At 41.6% G+C, this 23120-nt stretch overlaps 1 protein-coding gene across 1 annotated transcript in view; it reads left to right on the top strand.

The window, feature by feature from the left end:
- The first annotated feature begins 14840 nt into the window (after positions 1-14840).
- The window catches only part of PPP1R14C (protein phosphatase 1 regulatory inhibitor subunit 14C), a 55271-nt gene continuing 46991 nt past the window's right edge, over positions 14841-23120 (top strand). Inside the window, exon 1 of the mRNA XM_015815909.1 lies at positions 14841-15125. Coding sequence (XP_015671395.1) covers positions 14841-15125 — 285 coding nt within the window. The remainder of the gene's footprint in view (positions 15126-23120) is intronic.

Genomic DNA, 23120 nt, shown 5'->3' with positions numbered 1-23120 from the left:
TGGAACTTCATTCCTGTTCAATGCTGATCTCTCTCCATTATCATTTTGGTTTTTGTTGTTGGTGTGACATAAAAGCAAGAGAGGAGCAACAGAAACAAGACAAAAGGAAAGTGGTAGACTTGTCTATTATATTTATGTGGAAACAAATGTGCCAACTGACAAGTTGCTTTGAAAGATCCTGGTCTAGTATTTCATTTCGCAATTTTGGTGCTTCGGCTTCACTGTTCCTTTAAATAATCATTGCTTTATATAGGACTTGGGTTTGAGTTAGAGCAGTGGTTCTCAACCTGTGGGTCGGGACCCCATTTGGGGTCGATCGACCATTTCATGGGGGTCACCAAGCAAGGCTGTCCGCCATTTTTTTTGTCCGCCATTTTTTTCCCCTTTTCCGGTGGGTGCCTTACCTCCCTTGGGCTGGGCCAGCTGGTGGTCGGCCTGCTCCGTCTCTGCCGCTTGCCAGCTACGCCTCGGCCGGCGCAGGGGGCGGAACCACGCATGCGCGGCACTCCTGGGCAGGGAAAGTCCTCGACTTACGACCGGTTGGGTAGTCCTCAACTTACGACCGGTTTAGTCCTCGACTTACGACCGGTTTAGTCCTCGACTTACGACCAGTTTAGTCCTCGACTTACGACCAGTTGGGGTCGCGGCATTAAAAAGGTTGAGAACCACTGAGTTAGAGTTAGGAGGGGAAGAAAGTACATTAAACTAACTGTCTGGATGTCTGTGGAGATCCTCAGTCATCCAGGTCATATCCCAAAGGCACTTTTTCAGTACAGTGGCCTACTGAAAAAGCACCTTTGGGATACCTGTCTGAATGCACCCTTAGGCTAGCTCTACCTATGCCACAAAGCCATACTATAATTTGTTGCTTTTTACTGGGTCTATATTGCAAAGCCATAATATAGTTTATTGATTTTTTACTTAACCCATTGTGAATTCTGCCATTTGTAGCTTATTCAACAAACTTGACTAGAAAACTATGGCTTAGCACAATCCACGGACCCACTATTAAAAGTAACAAGGGGGATGAAATTAAGAGGAGGGCGATGTGTTGTTTTTCAGAGAGCACTTAACTTGGAACATGATTTTGGGGTTTACCCAATGGGCATAGCTGGTGAATCAAATCACTGGTAATACAACTGGAAAAATGCAATGTTGTTCCAAGGTAACTATCTATCTGTGTTGAGAGGGCATTAACATCTGACTTGTGGTAGATAATTTCAGGATCCTGAGTTCCCTGAAGTATTGTATTAACTACTTCATGTCAGAGTTAACATCTGGTGCATTATATTTGCTGAGACACCATTTTCATAATGACTGTAAAAGTATTACTACATGTCTTCAAACTGAATGTCTGACTGCATCAAATGGAGCTTTCCACTAGGTGGTTATTGACACTGACCATATGTTATGAATTTGTTCTAACTTAAAACAAGATCAAAGAGGAGAGGAAAAGGCAATAATAGACCATCAGATACTAACCCCCCCCTGTTTTGAACTTCAGCTTCCATCAACCCTAGATATGGAACCAATGCAAATGGATTCTGGGAGTTGTAGTCCAAAATGTCCAGAAGGCTCCAAGTTGTCTATCTCTGAAGACAAGACTGGAGAGTAGTAATCCTTGACAACCATAACAAAGATACCTTTGTTAATCAGCAATTTAAAGTGAATGACTATATATTGTACTTCCCCCCCCACACCCACTAAAACCTGAACATTCGGTTTGAAAACTGTGTACATCTGTTTGCTTCGGGGCCTAAGCTGATGTTTAGCTAAGGAAGGCTAGGAGGAAGCAGAATCTGGTATCGGCACATGTTAGAACTTGTTGAATAAATGTCTTTCATGGAACGGTGTTGGATGTATATGGTTTTACAGTTCACAAAGGCCTCTGTCAAAAAGCAGTTCTTTGGCCCTTCCCTCAATTTTTCTGAGAGCCAATGAGTTCCTTCACACACTAAATTGTATCTTTGAAACTGAACTCTGACGATCATCTGGTTACAAAATGGATCCCTGGCTGGCTGCAGAAGTCAGAATTAGACAGGAAAGATTCTGAACAACCTTGCTTGGTGGAGTAAAGTATTCCAGAGTAACTAGCAAAGCCCAATAAACAGATTTACATTGTTGACTTGGCTAATAGAGAAAACAGTGTCAAAATTAAATCCACACCCAATTTGCACTTGCCAAATGGTAATGACACAAACTGTACACCAACTGTGTACAGTTACTGATTCACCACCCAAAACTATTGGCTGTAGGTGATAAAATCAAAGGGCTCTTGCAAGATTTCTTCTATGACTCCATCTTCTTCCCTCGTCTTGTCCTTAATCTCTCAACGCTAGGAGGGATCGTGTTTGTTGCTGATGAACAATAGTGAAAGTCCAGTAAGAAATAAAATACAGAATAGTTGCACTGCAGCTTTTCTTTGCTAGCATGCCAAAAAAGTGCTATCTGTCTGGAAATACCCTTGCCTGAAAAAGATCCTTTTGTTTCCACGTTGGCTGAAACATTCATCAGCTGTACATTCACATGCCAAAATGAGCAAGGGTGTGCAGCAGCAAAAGGGAAAAAAGAAACTCATTTATTGGAGTCCTTGCTTTCCTTGGACAGCCTACAATCCTCTTTATCTCCTCTGTCTTCATGCTCCATCTTGTTCGGTTCCACTGCCTGTTTCTTCAAGCAAGAGAAGTCTCTCAATTGGCTGCTTTTGTTGCTGGGTGTCAAATCTTCCAGAGTTTTCAGCTGCTAGCAGATCTGCCAAACACAAGCAAACTGAAAAAAAAAAAGTGGGTGGAATCCCCACATAGTAAATATGTATAATGGAAGGTATCAAATTTATCTTTTCAAAAACCTGTTTGTTCTGTCTGTTAACAAGAATTACATTCTGAGTAGCACGTCCCCTTAGTAAATCTTCAGATTTAACAGCCTGTTAGCCTGTTATGTGCTTAGCTGTTTATCTCACAGGTTAAAAGTGACAGAATGCAAACAAAGAGCTGGTGTTAATAGAAGACACCATCTTTCTTAGCTTCCCCTTTATTCTGGAGACAGACAGTCATTTCTCCACAGGAAACACACTGGAGCCCCTTCCTCTAATTTATGGTCTGGTTCAGAGCCGGATGCTTGCGAGATAGATTAATTGATGCAATTAATTGATTCAAAGTGAAGTTAGAGATTTATATGAAGCATGTCAGCTGATTGCACAAAGCTTATGGAGCAGGTTTTTTTTGGTGCTCCAAAATGATCAGAAGGAAGCAAAGCTGAAATTGACAGCAGCTTCCTATGTTCAAGAATGAAAAGCAGAAGGAGCAACTCCGTGCCAGACTTTCTCACTACTCATTTGAGGAAGGAGGTTGTGTCCCAGAGAGGTGAATGTGCTTTCTCTCTTTTACCTTTCGATGCAGTCAAAATGCTTAAGGGAGGCTAGAAGGATGCAGATATTTGCATGTTGTATCTCCCCTCTACACACACACACACACACACACACACTTCTAGCCAATTTTTGGAGATTTGGTTTTCTATTACACCAGAAACTGTCCCTTTCTTATCCTTATTCACCACATGGTATGAAAAACGAAGCATGATGTGAAGCCGCCATGGGATGGGTGAATTCAGAAACCAACTGGATTGTTATCTGACTCCTGCAATGTGCAGTATCAGCAATCTCCAATATCACCCAGAAGAGTAGGCTGCTTTGGGGACTTAGATTAAACTGCAGTTCATGCCTCTGCATTCTCCAAAGGTCTACTTCACTTCAATGTTTTGGCAAAGTTTGCTACTCCTTCTGTAACTTTGCTACCATTTGATGATCTGTGGTGTAGAGGGAAGCCCCAGAGGAAAAAAAATATGAAACCCTGGAATATTCTGATTTGATGAAATGAGGCAGATCCTTGCCACAGGAGAACATACTAGGCATCAAAGCACCTTTGGCACTGCTTATGCAAGGTACAAGAGTTAATGCAGAGCAGACTGCAGAAGCAAAATCAAAATAGACATTATATATGATGACAGATTGAAGCTCACAATGTACTTTCTAACTACAGCAGAATAGTTTCCTTTAGATCAGGGGTGTCAAACTGCTGGTCCACGGGCCGGTTGCATCATGCGGAGGCTGCAGCCCACCCCAACTCCGCCAATGCAAAAAAAAGTCGCAATATGTCGTGACACGTCACGTGACGAGGCGAGTTTGACACCCGTACTTTAGATCATGGCTCAGTAATACTAGCTGACAGAGTTACCTTTTTAAAAAAAAAAAAAAAAAAAACCAAACCCAAAAAAACAACAACCCACAAATCTTGCTCCGTTGTTTGATTATACATGCCAAGCCACATTTTCTTTGTATTTGTTTAGCATACCATTCAACCAGTAATTGTAGTTTATTTAATAAATCATGGCTAAACAAATAGCTACGTGCAGTGTATCATATACTGCATAGACTGGCAATAATTATTAACTCCAGCTAATGAAGTTTCATTTATTTATTTGTCCACATCAAGCCACTGCTTGACATAAAAGCAGATGATGGACTATTTTTGCTGGCCTGTTAAATATTCATAAAGCACATGCATTCAGTCAGATTTGCTGTTGTAATAATGTGAATAGGTAGTACAGTATAAATGTGGCTTTCTGGTTTTTTTAAGGACAGTGTAAATTACTAATAAAATACAGGTGGTTCTCAACTTATGACCATCATTGGAACAGTGTCATTAAGGAGCCACTAAATGAGTTGTGTCTGATTTTACTTTTTAAAAAAAAACTATAGTTCTTAAGTGAATCTGCCTTTCCCCGCTGATTTTGCTTGTTGGAATGTGGTTGAGACGGTCACAAATGGGGGAACGCATGACCCCTGCTGCAAACAGCAGAAGTACATGCCATTTGCCAAATGCCTGAATTTTGATCACATGACTGCAGGGACATTGTGAAGCGATGTTGGCTGAGGAATTCTGGGAGTTGAAGTTCACAAGTCATAAAAGGGCCAAGTTTGAAGACCCCTGTTGTGAAGGTTTAAGTGAGAGGACTAGTTGTAACATTTTTTTCAATGCCATTGTAGCTTCAGTTGCTAAACAAGTGGTCATAAATCAAGGGTTATCTGTAATACATTGTTAAAGGGTGGCTAACTCATCAGTAAAAAATAATACCTGTAAAATTAGTCTTACTGGCCAAAAGGAACATGAAGGTGTTGAAAGAAAAGTCTTCATTGTGGTTCAGTCCAAGCTGGGAATAAACATGGCGACTGCTTTAGAAAGAAGGTTGCAGTTTATTGAAGAGGAAAGTCAGACAGAAAGATGGCTCTGGCAGAAAAGAGGAAAAAGGGCTGAGCACATGTAGGGAGTGGGTTTTTATACCCTCTGGAGCCTTTTGTTTGGAGTTGTTTCCTGTTCCTGTTCCTGTTTTGAGGTTTTGTATTTCCTGTGTCATGTATTTTGACCTGTGTCCCTTTGGCATCAGTGAGTTAATCCAATTATGTCCTGTCTTAGACTTTGGGTGGGGTATGTAGATTTTAGGTGTCTTTGTCTTCTTAATCTTCTAGCTTCAACTTTCCTGAATGGTCTGCATTTCTATAGAGCTGGTTTTTGCTTGGGGAAGGGAGACCTGGGGCTATCAATAAAAAAAATGGGTATGCGTTTCTGCCTCTTTAAGATCCTTTGAGGAAATATATTTTTCTGCCCTTTTAATATTTCCTTCTCTGTGGGGGCTGACTTCCCACAAAGGATAGAGACAAAAAGAGCCTTCTTTATTGGTTTATTTATTTCTGCTCTGCTTTTGTTCTGATAGAAATATTGATTCTTTCAAGTTCTCCGGTTCAGTTTCTTTTCTACAGAATGCTGTAAAGTACATATTTTCTTCCATCTCTTTTCCTTTCCACCAAAAGGAGTCCAATAATTTGAAGAAAATTCTTTTAGAGCTTGTAATTTTTACAAGACAACGTAATTCTCCTTTGGCCTTAACAGGGCTGGTTCCAGTGGTGGGATTCAGCCAGTTCGCACCAGTTTGGCAGAACGGGTAGCTAATTTTTGGTTGTCCAGGCCCAGAATGGACTTCTGGAAGCGGCATCCACATAGAGAACCGGTTGTTCACATATTTGAATCCCACCACTGGCTGGTTCTAATCACACACATCTGCTCTACTAAATATAGATGGCAGGGAATAATATGGAGGATCCAACAAGATTTCCCTCAACATTTTTCCTCAATCTAGTCATAAGAAGCCCAGAGGGTCACACATATGGTCTATTTAATGGGTCTGGATTTCTTAGTTGACGTGACACACCGAACCATTAAATAGCCACATAGGCTGATTTCACACGACATCTTCTTCATCTTAGCATTTTCCTACAGGGTCAGCTTTTTGGATTGAGAAATACCATTTCATGCGATCAAATGTAGCAACAAGGTCCAACTGGATGTTTTTTAATGTCTGTATTAATTCTATCTTGCCATCTTTGATTTCACACAACGATAGGCTAAAATGTGTGTGTTAGTTTGCAGCTCATTTTGCCATGCAAATAGAAAGCTTTTCTGTCCTCTCACTATTCTAACAAAGCTATTCTGATCTACCGGTAACTTGTCTGAGTTCTGGTTATACCCAGTTTATGAAAATGATGGGAACAAGCAAACAAACTTTAGGGAAGGATGAAATTTCAGGAAAAAAAATAGCAAATGGAATTAAACCTAACTTTATTTTGTTTGTAAACTGCCCAGAGTCAATTAAGTGAGAAGGGTAGTGTAGAAATTTGATAAATAAAATGAACAAACAAACAAGGACTTTACCAGATCTAGCCTATTAAAACTCTGATGGCCACTAGAAAAAAAAAAAAGCAGAGATATAGCACACTCTTAACCCTTTGCTGGCATCTAGTGGTTATCTGTATTTTTGCAGTCTTTATTTGATAATCCCAAAGTGCTAACACATCTGGAAATAGCCCAACAATTTATCTCAACTTCACACATAGTTTTCTAATAATAGCTAAGGAAACTTGAGCAAATCTCATTTGGTTGTATTTCTGTCTGTGTTTTAAACTTTACAGTTCTGTCTTTCATTCTGCCATTCCCTCTCCCATAGTCCCTAATCACTATACAGGTAGTCCTCAACCTACAACCACAATTGAGTCCAAAATTTATGTTGCTAAGTGAGTTTTGCCCCATTTTACGACTTTTCTTGCCACGTTTGTTAAGTGAACCACCGCAATTGTTAAATTAGTAATACGGTCGTTAAGTGAATCTGGTTTCCCCACTGACTTTGCATGTCAGAAGGTCGCAAAAGGTGATCACATGACCCCAGGACACTGCAACTATCATAAATGTCAGTCAGTTGCCAAGCACCCAAATCTAAATCACGTGACCATGGGGATGCTCCAGTGGTCATAAGTGCGAAAAATGGTCATAAGTCACTTTTTCAGTGCCGTTGTAAATTCCAAAGGTCACTAAGCAAACCCTTGTAAGTCGAGGACTACCTGTATAGTATTAGAAATAAGATTTTTCCTCCCCAAGGTACAACATGATGGCAATGAACCTTGAGCCACAAAAAGAAAAGGGTTTTTTTAAATTTCCGCACTTAAGTAAGGAGGGGTGAGCTTGACTTTTCAACAGAGTTTCCCTGCTTCCCTTCCAGGAATTGCCAAAAACAGAGTGGAGCCACCAGATTCCACTGGACAAGATCAAACTGCACTTTTCATTATGGTGTCATGCTTCCTTTAATGCAGATTGTTTTGCTGCATTTTGTTCCTAGTTGTTTTTCTCTAGCTGGCAATACGTTTGAAAAATAGATTCCTGAGCATTACATCATAAATTAAGGCACGTACGTCCAATTTACCCAAGGGCTTCTGTTACAATTCCACTCCCATCAACAAGAGGATTACTGCAAACCAGACAAGCAGGTACATGTGTTCAAATTACTTTTCCAGAATCTTTATTGTACTTAAAACAATTAGCCTGGGTTGACAATAATTGATAAAATTTCACAGTTGCTACCACTGTAGAAGTCCAGTTAAAGAATGTACCATAAGCAAGGAATAATGAGAGTTTCAATTTCCAGGAACTTATTTCTTAGAGCCACAAGCTGCTAAGCCATAATATAGAACAGTGATGGCGAACCTTTTAGAGACCGAGTGCCCAAAACCCGCCCCCCTGCCTCCGCTCCGCCTCCCGCCCTGCCTGCTCCGCCCCTGCCCTGCCCACCCGCAGGGCCACCCACCGCCTTCATGACCCGTCGCTGATCACCCAGGCGGCCCTGCAGCGCCATGGCAGCCACGCCCTGTGCCCGCACCCACAACATCATCTGCGCATGACGGGGTGTGAGGGTTAGGGTTAGGGTTAGTCTTGTCCCTGCTGCCCGGCTGCCATGTCCTTGGCTGCGCTACTCCATGCGGGCCGTGCCTGGGGTTGACTTTCCTCCGGGAGGGCTGCTGGTGAGGAGGGGGCCGCGGGGGGAGGCGGGGCTGGGGCTGATATAGAAGAAAGCTCCAAAAGCCATGAAAAAAAAGGCAAATATGCTTCCTTTAATGCCTTTGGAGGACAAAAAAAGGAACAAGAGCTGAAATGCTCGTGCAACTACAGGTAGTCCTCAACCTATGAGCACAATTGAGCCCAAAATTTCTGTTGTTAAGTGAGACATTTGTTAAGTGAGTTTTGCCCCATTTAACGACTTTTCTTACCACAGTTGTTAAGTGAATGATTGCAGTTGATAAGTTATAAGTATCCTGGCTTCCCCATTGACTTTGCTGGTCAGAAGGTCGCAAAAGGGGATCACATGACCTTGGGACATAGCAAAGGGCATAAATATGAACCAGTTGACAAGTATCTGAATTTTGATCACATGATTCTGGGGATGCTACAAAAGTTGTAACTCTGAAAAACGGTCATAAGTCGCATTTTTCACTGCTGTTGTAACTTTGAACGTTCACTAAATGAACTGTTGTAAGTCGAGGATTACCTGTAATCCACTCTGAGTGTCCAGGCATTAGAAAGCGTGTATAGGGGAAGGAAAGGAATCCCAGGATATAACATATAGGGGCATCAGCTTACTTTGTAACACGTCTGTATATGGCTCAACACAAACAATACAGTTAGTCTTCAACCTACAACAGTTCATTTAGTGACCATTCAGTTACAGCACCACTGAAAAAAGAGACTTATGACCGTTTTCACACTTACAACTGTTGCAGCATCCCCATGGTCACATGATCAAAATTCGGCAACTGACTCGAATTTTTTATGATTGCAGTGTTCCAGGGTCATGTGGGGGTCACCTTTTGCGACCTTCGGACAAGCAAAGTCAATGGGGAAGCCAGATTCACTTAACAACCGTGTTACTAACTTAACAATTGCAATGATTCACTTAACAACTGCTGCAAGAAAAGTCGTAAAATGGGGTAAAATTCACTTACCTCTCGTTTAGCAACATAAATTTTAGGTTCAATTGTGGTCATAAGTTGAGGACTTCTTGGAATGGCTTTGTATGAATTAAATAAGAAAACTCAAGAGAGAGGCTTCACATGAGGCATCAGATTGCAGTCTTATTTATTTATATCCCACCTTTATTATTATTTTACAAATAACTCAAGGCGGGGGAAACATATCCAACACACCTTCCTCCTCCTATTTTCCCCACAACAACAACCTTGTGAGGTGGGTTGGGCTGAGAGAGAGTGATTGGCCCAAAGTCACCGAGCTGGCTTTCATGGCTAAGGTGGGACTTGAACTCACTGTCTCGCACTTTCTAGCCTGTGCCTTAACCACTAGTCCAAACTGCTTTATGTGCTGCTTAAGTATGCTTGGGAGAAGGTCTTACTGAATTCAGAATTAAGTCCCACCATATTCATTGGAGGTGACCTCAGATGCATAGGATTAAACCATGAGTATCTTCAATACTATGCTTATATTTAATAATGTGTACATTAAGCACATTTATTTTGCCATATATTCAATTACATAGACCTAGGATATATTAGTTAAGTATTTTCATTCATTCAATGAAAAGAATGTTCTGGGGGGTGGAGAGGGGAAGAAATTAAAGGAATATACGGTATTAGCAAAGTAAAGAGAGTCTGGTAGTACTTTTCAGACTAGCACACTTGATTAAAGTGCAGAATCAGCTCACAAAACATGTTTTTTTTAATAAAATGTGTGAGTCTGGAAAGGTGCTACTAGACCCCCCTGACTTTTGGATGCTCTTCACTGGCAAAGATTAATTTTCTGACCTAAGGTATCCATTTATGCTTCCATTTTTCTGAGACTAGATCAGCATCAGTGATCTATATTCCCCGCTCTTTTTCTCTTCACATTCATGCAAAACAAAACAGCATGTTAACTCTGACATATTTGTGTATATGGCTATAAAGAAAAAGGATTTTGCTTCATTTATAAGGAGGTGAAAATTGGTTCTTTTTTATGGGGAGAAGGTGAAAAAATCAATAATGCAAAAAGGTTTTAAACAACAGCACAGCTGTGATGGACAATTAAAGTCGTATTGGTTCTGGTACAGAAATATTGATTCTGGTCTGCCCTTGAGCCTTGCTGACTTTAAAGACAAATGTGTTAACCCTTTGACTTAAACCAGTGCTCTCTGTTTCAGCTACTTTAATTCCCCATGGCTGGCTGGGGAACCCTGGGAGCTGAAGTCCATATATCTTAACATTGCTGAAATTGAGAAACACTGAAAACAGTAAGATGGAAACAATGATTTAGACACCTGCAGAAAGAAGCTATGCTGAAATACAACTTCCATGGTGTAGTGGAGTAAAACTGTAGAAAGAATGCATGGAGTGTTTAAGTGGACTGATCAAACTTTAAAAAGCCTGAAAGAATATTTGGATTTTTGAAACAAATGAACTCTATGCAACAATATGGATTGAGAATGTATATACCAGGGGTAGGCAACCTTGGCTCTTTTATGACTCGTGGACTTCAACTCCCAGAATTCCTGAGCCAGCCACACTGGCTCAGGAATTCTGGGAGTTGAAGTCCACGAGTCATAAAAGAGCCAAGGTTGCCTACCCCTGGTATATACAAACAGGATTTTTCTTCTCTCTCTCTCTCTCTCCCTCCCGCCCTCCCTCTCTCTCTCTCTCTCTCTCACACACACACATACACACAAAAAAAACCTATTTTCTACAGTGAACATTCTGTAATAAATCTAGTTGTTGTCCACAATATGAGGCTTAATGTTAACTTGGGTTCCCCAAACATCATCTTACTGGGATTGAAGCAAATTGTTCAAGATTGCTGACCATTTCAATTTATTTCATTGGCAATAAAATGGCATTTGATGGCCAAAAGCTTTTTTGCCCTTTTTATAGGACGTGTAAGTTGGAAGAGGCAGTATCCATAACAAATTACAGTGATGTCAAAATGATACCTACATGCTAGTATCATCATACAAATACCACAGCTGTGCATAGGTACCCATTGAAGGCAGGGATGGGGCCAAGTGACAAAATATGCACCGTGACCTCAGAGAACAAACTCACCCTTTGAATGTGATGTTAAGATACATATATGACGCTTATGTCATGACATTTGTCATTTTGATATCATTGTTAATAGCAGCACTGCATCATAACATCTGACACAAGTACATAAGTTATGGCATTTGCATGATAATGCATTATACACTGTCATTGTGCATGTGCCATTTATCCCCGTTGCCTTGTCCCTCTGTGGATGCCTGTAGTTGGAAATCACTTTATAGGTCATCCAGTCCAACCTTCTAGCAGATTTAGCATGTGAATTATGCCCAAGTTGGAAAATGGTATGATGTGTTGTAACAACCAGAATGTACGTCTATTTTTTAAATTTCATTGACATTTTTTAATGTCTTGTTAGCCACCCAGAATCTTTCTGGCAAGTGGACCACTATATAACTTGATTAAACAAGCCAATCAGTGTTGATCACTGTTTAGGAAATGGGAATCAGAGTTATATACTCATGTTTCAAAGGCTAGGAAGTGCTAATTTCATTCAGTTTGTGACCCTAAGATATTAGAATGCTTACATTCACATATTGTACTAATCTGTGGTTTTAAGTATTGTTTCTCAAAAATACCTAGCTGGCTAATTTCATACAATGTGCCATAAATTATAATCAAACTACCATAACTGGGTTTACGTAACATCCATAAGCTGCATTATAGCTTAGTATGATGCATGAACCTGCCAAAGGGAAAGGAAGATGAGGCAGGGATGTGAGGGAGCTGCACATTTTACTTGGTCTCTCTCCCCTTCTAATAGTTATTCTTGAAGTATGCTTCACTGAATATGGTTAGACTGCTCTCCTCCCAACAATGATGGATTACCTTCCCCAGATCATCATATATCAGAGATAGTAACAGACACAGTTTTATTTAAAACTTGGTTTTCTGATCCAGCACTGGAACAGAAAAAATGGAATAATATGGTATTTGCTGTGTATTGCTAAAGAAGTAGCCAAGTATGCTGTTTTTAAAGACAGTCCTATTATTATGATGATATAAGTATTATTCTTGGGGGGGCGTTGAGTGTGTCAGCAGAAAAGCTGACTGCTCGGGTTCAAGACCCAAGCATTGTGCTATATGGGGTCAGCTCCCATTACTTGCTCCAGCTTCTGCCCACCTAGCAGTTGGAAAGCATGCAAGGGTGAGTAGAAAAATAGGTACCACTTCATTGGAAAGGTAACAGTGTTCCTTGACTGCGGGCCACATGACCACAGAAGCGTTTTTTGGATAACGCTGGTTCCCTCTGTTAAGAAATGGAAATGAGCACTGCCCCCTATAGTCAGACACGACTGGACAGGGGAAACCTTTACCTTTTATATATACTATTCTAAATGCTATAGTATAGTAGGCTGATTGAAAAAGAAATGATCTTCCGATGTCTTAATACAAGACGTGTTACAAAGAGCAGGTTGAGAAAAGAATGGTACCGAAGTTACCATGATAGCCATGAATTAGATTAGAATACATGATGGCTTATGGGTTATTCAGTCCACCTCGCTAGTTACAGATATTTGTTAATATTTTCATACTGACAACCTTTGAGGGAGTATTGTATACAGTCACAGTTAATAGAGCTTAATTTGAATCTCTTTAGTCCTTTCCTACATTTTACCTTGCACTTGACTGGCAAGAATTTATTATTTAAATTAAATATAAATTCTTTTATTATTTTCTTTTACATTCCTCAGATGCTTTTTGTAATAATTTAAGAAAAAAAATCTGGAGATCTTTGAAAGCTTGTACATTTTGTCAGCCTTTATTTGGCTTAACCATAATATATATTCGTTAATGTGCTTTTTAGAATATTGCATCTAATTAAGATGTCAGCCTTTGCTTTTTAGTCATCAAAGTTAGGTATTTTCTATTGCAATTATCTAGTACTTTGTATAATTACATAATTATATTCCTTGCTTGAATACTTTCTCCCTGAAGATAACGTAATGATATTTAGCGGTATCAAATGCAAATTTCTTCCCTTAGGAATCAGAAATCAAATCTACAGGTATAGGGTGGAGGACACCTGGCTTGGTAATAATACTTATACAAACATTTTGAAAAAGTAGATAATTGCATACAGTATATGAGTGAATGGTGCAATGTAGCTGCAAAAAAGGCAAGGACAATTTGTATACTTTTAAAAACACAGGAAGAAAGTGCTCCATTTCATTCTGTGTTGGCCAAATCCCATGTTGAATATTTTGTACAATTTGGAGCATAACACTAAGAAGGATTCAGAGAGATCCAGAGAATAACAACAGAAATAAATCCAAGGGAATTTAATATGCTCCAGTTATTGTGTCTGCAACTTTAGGATTATATTATTCAACGGCAGCTGTGTTTTATGTACTCCTAAAGACAGAGACTTTTGCAAGACCATCCAAGTGTCCAAACATTTTAGTTTCCTTCCTATTGTTTTAAATTCCCAAGAACAAAAAATGGGTGGCTAAGATTGACCAAACATAACTGCTTGAAGAATCATACCACTTTAATCCTGAATTCACAGATTCCACCGTCTTATTCTTTAATTATGCATGAATTTGTATGAATGCAATTTTGTTTTCAACTAATCACAGCTAAGCCAACAATGGTTATTCATGGAAACAGATTTCCATCACCCCTGTAAACCCATAGTTTGCTTACTCCTAATGATTTCGGTACTTTCTTTGCTCGCACATATAGCTAAATGTGAGATTTAAATGCCCATCTTGATTTACAAGCCACAAATAAGCAAACCACAGCCTGTTAACCCAGCTGCACAAATACGTTCGCCGCTTTTGTTGTCTCTTCCAGATGATTTGAGGGATGCAAAGAGACTTTTGAAGTCCCACACAAACATTTGTCGGAACCAAAATTATGTGAGTATCAGAGAAAAAGATCAGTCGGGACGGGGATCTCCCCCCCCCCGTATGACTTTTGTCTTTCAAAGAGCTGCGTGAACAGGAGGGCAAAGCTCTACCGAGCGCATTTCAGCCCAGACCCCCAGCAGTCGGCCCCAAAGTAGTAGCTCTTCAATCGCCTTAAAGGCGCAGGCGACCCGTCGAGGGAAAGGCCCGGAGCGGCCCCGAAGGACCCAGAAGGGGCAAATGTCTGTCGTAGCGAGGCGCTCGCGGTGTCTTTAAGGCGCTGTCCCCGCCCCGTTTTCAGTCTGCTGGACACCCCGCCTTCCTCCTGCCGAACCGGCGGCGGAGGAGCGAGCAGTGCCGTGAGAGGCTACGAGCCGCAGGTGTAGGCGAGGCGAGCGCTCCCACACGGCGGCGGCGGCAGCGTGGCCGGAGGAGGTCATCTTCGTCGGCAGCCATACCTCTAGCTCCGGCGGCGCTCCCCGAAGCCCCGATCGCCCGGAGGAACGGATCTGCCCACGAGGCTGAGCTGGAACATGTCGGTGGTTACCGGAGGTAGCGAACCGGGCCCCGCCACCGCCGCCGCCGCCGCCGGGGGAGGCACCGGCGGAGGGACCCGGGTTTTCTTTCAGAGCCCGCGCGGGGGAAGCGCCTCCCGGGAAGATTCGGTCGCCCCCGCCGCCGTGGTCCAAGTCCAGCAGCAGCAGCGGCGCCACCAGCAGGGCAAAGTGACGGTCAAGTACGATCGGAAAGAGCTGCGCAAAAGGCTAGTGCTGGAGGAGTGGATCGTGGAGCAGCTCGGGCAGCTGTACGGCTGCGAGGTACCCGTCGTCGTCGCGCCCCTTCGCCGCCCGATCTCGCCCGGCGGGCGCGTCCGAACCGGGGACGCGCCGAGCCGTCGAGGCGCCGAGGCCAGCGCGCCACACCCCTGACGGCCCGGCTCCCCTTCGGGAGAAGCTGAGCCGCTGGAAAGCGGGAGCCGCGGACTGGGCTCTCGCCGCCTGCCTTGTGCGGCTGGAGGGGAGGCTGCGCTGCTCTCGGCCACCTCGCCGGGAAGCTTTAGCTCACCCTCGCGGCTCCTTCCGCGCGGGATTAAGTCTCTCCCTTTTCTACTCGTGTTTTTGCCGTTCAGACGTTCCGGAGTAGAGACGGAGCCACCCGTCCGCTAGCGAGGAGGTCCTTTCCTAACAGTTTGAAAAGGACGAGGGTTGGGAGAGGGGGGGGGGGATGTAGTTGCCTTCTTGGGAACGGGCGTGAGTGTCCCTGAGCGCTGCCACCTCCAAATGACATTCCTGGTATTCCCTCTCCCTTCTTTGCCGCCTTTTCCTGCTTCCTCTCCTTTTATTTGCCAGGGCAGTCGGTGCATCAACGAAGGCGTCTTATTTTGCACACAGCGATAGTTACCTTTGTTGCTTCTTGAAAATAAGTAGACCGTATGTATACAGGTTTTTTTGGGGGGGGGGAGCTTAACGTTCATGCATGCGGTGTGTGTGCTTTATGTACCATGTGATACATGTCATACTCTGTGTTTCTGCCTACATCAGTTTAGCTGAGGTCCTTAACCCCGCAAGGCAGTGAAGCTCTGATTTATTTGAGCCAGGAGGAGGTGTCCTTTTCCTGCCTTCCTGGGTTTTAAAATTCCTAGTGACATATAATACCGCACAGTTTTTGTAATTATAGATGCCATGTCGGTTCATCTTTCTGACTGCTAAATTCCCTCCATCTGGGATTCCAAACTGCAGTTTTAGGATGAAAATAGGTTTTATTAATCTCAGTTGGTTAGGGCTTTTCTGATTAAATAAAGCTACCTAAGGTGGAAAGAACTTTAGGGATGAACCTCCTGCAATCTTCTCCCCTTCCCCCCCCCCCCCAGTGTATTTAAAGCTTGAGCCGGAATCTGTTGAGGCTTGTGAATGGAGAAGTTAAATGAGAACCTGATTTATTTTCCTCTGCACCAAGGATCTTCCTTCCCGTTGAGTGAAAAGTGACATTTCAATGTGTGCGCTAGTGAAAGCAAACACTGACATTAGTAAAAAGATTATTAGTTGTCCCTAGAGCCAAAGGAAATACAGTGCTCCCTAGATTAGCAAATAGCATTTTATGTAGGTTCTTTTAAAAGTGGATCTGAAGGGATAGTATTCAGCTTCTTCTGGTTCTCAATGTATTCTACTGGGTTTTAATTTTTTTTTAAAATGTTAATCAACAAAATTACACAATGACGGCATCGGTTTCCATAAACATTTTGCCATTTTTAAACCTTTCGCTGCCTCAAGTCGTGGCAATAAATAAATGAAGTCTGCTCCTTTAGAAGTAGCCATGATAGCCTATAATACCAAAGTCAGTTTCCTAAGAAACTATCAATTTACTGCACAGCTAATATTTTGAAAGCAGACCTTTCTTTAAAACCTGAGGAACAATTGGGCAAAGGAATTTTTTAAGAAACTGGTGCATTTTACAAAATCTCCCATATTTTCCCATCACCCCTTCTATCTTTTTGCTTACCAGAAAGTTCATTAAGGAGGGAAAGCTGGTATAGCTCCATATCTGTTTGGATAGCACGTAGGGCAGTGTTTTTCAACACTTGGCCACTGTAAGAGAGGTGGACTTCAAGTCCCAGAATTCCCCAGGCAGCATAGCTCTCTGGAGAATTCTGGGAGTTGAAGTCCACACATTTTAAAGTTGCTGAAGTTGAGAAGCCTAGAAATTAATTATCTGCAACAGGGAAGTGGAGACAGTAGGTCCAATCCCATGTGTCAGACTGGACTATCTGACTTGTGGATGTCAGGTGAGGTCATGCTGTCTTCCCCTTTGGTAGCTGCTCTGTGCTTTCGCTGCCTGTTGGTATCATCCCTTCACCACAGCCAGCTGCTCTGGGCTGCCTTACCACCATGCCTGGCATATGTGTCAGACAAACCACTCCGGATTTGTCTGACCTATGTTTTTTTTTTTTCCATTGGGAAAGCGTATATCAAAATATAAGGATTTCTGCTCTGACAGGAATCCTCTTTTAACTGCAAAACTTTTAACTATGTTTTTGAAGATTGAGAAGTGCAGTTATGCTGTTTCAAGTCAGTAGAGGTTAATTTAGTCTGAGATGGGGCTTTGTTGCAACCGAACAAGAACAAAGGATTTAATTAACAATGGATTATGTTGCAAGGTACCTGTAAGCTGTGTCTTAGCACAATCACACAGTCTACAATAGAGGTAGAATAGAGAATGATATTTGGAATAAAATAGCGAATGATGATGGAGGATTGTTACCTATTATTCTTTTTATCTAACCTACAGTGCAGTAAGGAAATAAAAATACTGGATAATATTATGGGACATTATAATCTGTATTTCATTCAGTCTTCGTTCAACATTTAATATAGCTGGACCACATCATAGGCTGCATTCGCCCAACATAAATAATGTGACTACTGAATCAGCCAGTGTACTGAGTTTGTATAGTACATTGAGCCTTAGTCTAACCAAATGACTTGTTTTTTTCTTTCTTGCTAGAGAAAAACTAACCAAGTTAGCTTTTAGTAAACGTAGCTGCTAGGTGTGTAAGTAACCCGTTTAAGCAACTTGGGCAACCTGAGCTTGTTGAGATTACTATGAACCACTAATATTTAGTGTGAACCATGTTGTATCGCTGTCACACCCTGCTCTCTCCCAGGTCCTTTCCATTCTGCAAGATGGGCAGTGCTTTTTATGAACAAGGCTATTAGTTTAACATGTCATGCTAAATAAGAACAGGATTAGAAAAGAATAGGAATACTACTCTTTTCTGCTAACTTCTTCAGTTGGGAAACTGGAAGGAGCTAGATCAGGGGTAGGCAACCTTGGCTCTTTTATGACTCATGGACTTCAACTCCCAGAATTCCTGAGCCAGCCATGCATCAGGAATTCTGGGAGTTAAAGCCCACGAGTCATAAAAGAGCCAAGATTGCCTATCCCTGGGCTAGATGGACAGATGCCCTCTTCCAGTTATTTGCGCATCTTACTTTTTCTTCACTGATTTGTGTGGTAGAGCTCACTTCCATGCCTGTGGACATTTAAATTTTCAGAACAATTCAGGAAAGATGCCTGTGGCTGGTGGTAGATCATTTTCTGGCTAGGTGCTGCAGAACTACTGTGAAGATGACAAAGTAAGTTAAAACAAACTGGGCAACTGCTTTTTAGCTTTCATGCTTGAAAGGAGACACTCACCAGTGGTCGTGTTCACCAATAAGCCACATTTTGGCTTGTCGAGTCATTTCAATACCCAACTAATGTTTAGTCCTAAGAGCTCCATTTTTAGCTTTCTTTCTAAAGATTTCTTGAACTAACACACTGCCAATAATTCTCTGGAGTCTGTTGACATCTGACATTTACGTGTGGAACCTGCAGTTTTGACGGCATATAAGATGGGCATTCCCGTTGAAGACTAAAAATAAAATACATCAGAGAATGGACATGTTGGAAGCCTATCCTTAATATTGTAGACTTTGATCAAAAGAATAGCATGGGTGGAGAAAAGAGCCAAGTCAATCTTTTTTCCCTCCTCCCCCAACCCATTTTTGGGGTGTATCCTCTCTTGCATGGAGAACGTATGAATGCCGCTATCCCTCCACCAGGGATAAATCAATACTGGCCAGCAATGAAAGGGTAATATCTTTCCTCACTGCTTGTTCTCACTCTTGCCTAGTCTTTTTATTTAGGGAAAAGGTGATAGACTGTCACTGTCCTAGGAGTGGGAGTGGGAAAACAAGAAGAAACACATATTTGATCTATCACCTTTCCTGTTCAATGCCCTCATCCCGGTAACATCTTATTGCTTGGTCTTGTTCAGCTTGCTATAACTAAACATTGGGAATGAGAATGAAGAGTGAGAAAGGGCTCAAAATGTATTAAAGGTAGTCCTTAACTTACAACCGTTCATTTAGTGACCATTCGAAGTTACAACGGCACTGAAAATAGTGACTTATGACTCTTTTTTCACACAACTATTGCAGCATCCCTGTGGTCATATGATCAAAATTCGGACACTTGGCAAATGACTCATATTTTTTGATGGTAGCAGTGTTCCGGGGTCACGTGGGGATCACCTTTGGTGACCTTCTGCCAAGCAAAATCAATGGGCAAGCCAGATTCACTTAACAGTGTTATTAATTTGACAACAGCAGTGATTCACTTAACAACTGTGGTGAGAAAGGTCATAAAATGGTGCAAAACTCACTTAACAAGTGTCTCATTTAGCAACCGAAATTTGGGGGTCAATTTTGGTCTTAAGTTGAGAACTACCTGTACCTTAAGCAACTTCTGTTGCTTAAGATAAAGACAATACAGTTGATGTTCCGAGGAGATTTATTCATTCATGAATTCTCATTCAGGAATAGAATAAACAAAAATGAACTTCTTGTAGTCCTTATGAAAGAGAACTTGGATTTTATTTTTTCTATATTATTGGCAGAGAGCAAGAGACACCAAATCCTAACATGCTGCTATTATAAACAGAGACTACCCCAAATTGAACTTGATTCCTGGTGATTACAGGGATAATCCATGTCATTTTCTCAGCGCAGTAAGAAATTGGTTTACCACTGTCTTCTTTTGGGAGCTTTTTTTATAACTTCCCAATCTAATCTGCTGTCCTGGGATTTCCTACTGTAGTGTATGGACATCCAAGTGCTAATCAAGTCTGACCCTGCTTAGCTGTCTTAGAACTCAACTGTGGTTGACTCAGTGTTGCCATCTTTGGTGATACCCTCATTATAGCTCTATTCAAATATGACATGTAATGTGTAGTACTTTGCTTGAATTTTGGGAGCAAAAGATTTGAGAACAATGAACTACCAAAATGGTTCATTTATTTTTCTGTAAACATGATCTTCCTTTTCTATTAAAATACTCAAGGTGACTTACAGCGACAGTTCAAATAAGACAAGTGCACTCTAAAATCACAAGGTAAATGGGAAAAAATGGAATGTAGCAGAAAATTAATAGATCAGCAATTTGCCATCTCATTTTTCTGCTTGAAACAAGCCATTGTGAGCCTCCTAGCCTACTGAAAGGGTTTTCACAGATTAGGTAAGCCTTCTCAACTTGGGTTATCCTTCTGGGATTTTGCTGGCATGATGGACAGGTATTCTGGTTGAGGTCTTAAAGAGAAAATTCCAGCCTGTATCCTAACCAAATACAAACCATATGTTGACAAATAATAAAAATTGTCAGTGGCCGACCTAAAATGGATCCTGCAATATTATCCCGGGACACGTATATTCACCTTCGTCCGCAATAAGAATTCCCTCTGCAATAGATTCAGTAGTTTTATAAAGGACATTTTCTTGGTCTTAGTTCATTTAAGATTTATGGTAAAAAAAGATGAGACCACAAATGAACTAGAAGCTGGTGAAAAAATTACAAAAAGTAGAGTCACAGCCTTCCAAGAACTGACCTGTGTCAGAAACATTGCTGGTGCTGAATTGTATCAAACAAATTTCTTAAAATGTTCAGAAAGACAATCTAGTGTAAAGAAGATTTCAGCGATGCAGTGATAATGTGATTAGGGCACAGCTCTAGAAATGGGTCTGCTAGTTTAAAGTGGACAAAAGCGTATTTGCTCATAGCCAGGAGGATCTCAAGAGGATGAACCTGGTTTCTCAAGTGGACTAGAGCATAAACAAAAATCCAAATAAGGACCTATTCTCAGATAAAATGTTCTATGCCTGCAAGCAATTTGGATTGCTGAGAAAGCAATTATGTCTTTCAAATAACTTGAGCACTGTGCAAATTCTTGTTTGAACCATAACTGTATTACCCAGATTAAGAATGTGAGTTGCCTGCAGGCAGGGCTTATTTGTTGCCTTTTTCCAAGCTTGTGTGTAATCCATTTGCCTGACTGAGATAATGCCACTTGAATATTTCAGACTCACTTTCTTGGGAAAGGGAAATGTGAGATTTTGCCTTCCAAATTTCAGTCATGTGTGCATCCATGTTATATGTACAGTAAAGACGAGTTGCAAAACAACTGAATATACATACAGAGAATTTGATGAAAGCACAATTTTAAAGTTGTGATGTAAATATGGGTGTCAAAATGGCAGATATCATTCAACATAAGCAAGTCTAAAGGATTGCATATTGGTGCCAAAAATCCTATCTACTCATGAAAATCAATAGGATCAGAGATTAACAGGGAAAAATGAAGAAAGAGATCTAATGGCAAATAGTTCAATGAAGGTGTCAACCCAGTGTGAATTTATTGTAAAAAAGGCCAAAAAGCATGTTAGGGAGAATAAGAAATTGTATTGAAAATAAGAATATAAATGTGAGGATGCCCATATATCAATCAATGGTGAGACTGTATCTAAATAATTTTCCCTGTTCTTGTTACCACACCTTCAAAGGGGTATCATGGAGCTAGAGAGAGTTCAGAAAAGGGAAACTAAGATGATCAAGGGGGTGGAGCAGCTTTCCTATAAGGCAGTGGTTCTCAACCTTTTTAATGCTGCGACCCCCAACCGGTCGTAAGTTGAGGACTAAACCGGTCGTAGGTCGAGGACTAAACCGGTCGTAAGTCGAGGACTACCCAACTGGTCGTAAGTCGAGGACTTTCCCTGCCTGGGAGCGCCGCGCATGTGTGGTTCCGCCCCCTGCGCCGGCCCAGGCGTAGCTGGCAAGCGGCAGAGACGGAGCAGGCCGACCACCAGCTGGCCCAGCCCAAGGGAGGTAAGGCACCTGCCGGAAAAGGGAAAAAAAATGGCGGACAGCCTTGCTTGGCGACCCCCGTGAAATGGTCGATTGACCCCAAATGGGGTCGCGACCCATAGGTTGAGAACCGATGCTATAAGGAGAGGTTGTGACATTTGGGGGCGAATGAAAGGGATGAGACTGAGGTTAATAAAGTGGACAAGGAGAAGCTGTTTCTCCCTTCCCAAAATACTAAAACCAGAGGCGGCGCAATGAAATTGAATCCTGGAAGAATATAAAAAAAATACTTCCTTTTGTTTGTCCCTACATAATATTTAATCCAGCTTTGAAATTTGTTACCATGGCATGTGCTAGCTACTAGTTCAATTAGTTTTTAAAAAAGAGAGAGATTGACCAATTCATGGAAATTTGGGGGATCAATGGTTATTAGTATTGATGGGAATGTGACTGCCTCTGAAGGCCATCTCCTGGGAGACTATTAGGCTTCCTTGTACAATTGGTTGGCCACTCTAAGAACAGACCGCTGGATAAATGGGCCAGGGGTCTGATCCAGCAGGGCCATTCTTATATTCTATTGTAGACTGGATGGACGGATGGAATTATTATAAAGGATGTTCATTGGTCTAAGGATTTCAAATGTTAGTGGTAAGTTATCAAATCTTCCTATATAGAATCATTCTTTTAAGTTAAGGGACTTCAAACATGGCAACTTTAAGACTTGTGGACTTCAACTCCCAGAATTCCTCAGCCATCCAGGGGAATTGAAGTCCACAAGTCTTAAAGTTGCCAAGTTTGAAGATCCCTGTTTTAGGTATTAGGAGCCAAAGGTACTATTATTGTGCCTCGTTTCTGTTGTTCAATAGAGATATCTCCATTAAAGCTATGTAAATCTTTGAAAATCTGTTTTGCTCGGTTAGGTATTTGAATGAATTCCCCCCCCCACATTCACACACCTTCAAACCAATGAGAGTGGCACCCTGCTCCCCACCAGTGAAGTGCCTGGGTTCTGCATATGTGTTCTGCGTCCACAAAAGCAAGATGGATTTTCCAATAGTCCTTTGAGGCAAAGCAGCCCATCCCTATGAGACGAAATGCTTATGTTGAGGTGAATCCCCTACAAACATCTGTGAAGGATG

Source organism: Protobothrops mucrosquamatus, unplaced genomic scaffold, assembly GCF_001527695.2.
Source record: "Protobothrops mucrosquamatus isolate PMUCROS unplaced genomic scaffold, P.Mucros_1.0 scaffold385, whole genome shotgun sequence".
NCBI lineage: Eukaryota > Metazoa > Chordata > Lepidosauria > Squamata > Viperidae > Protobothrops > Protobothrops mucrosquamatus.
Note: the sequence above shows the minus strand (reverse complement) of the source record. Positions and strands in the feature narration are given on the sequence as shown.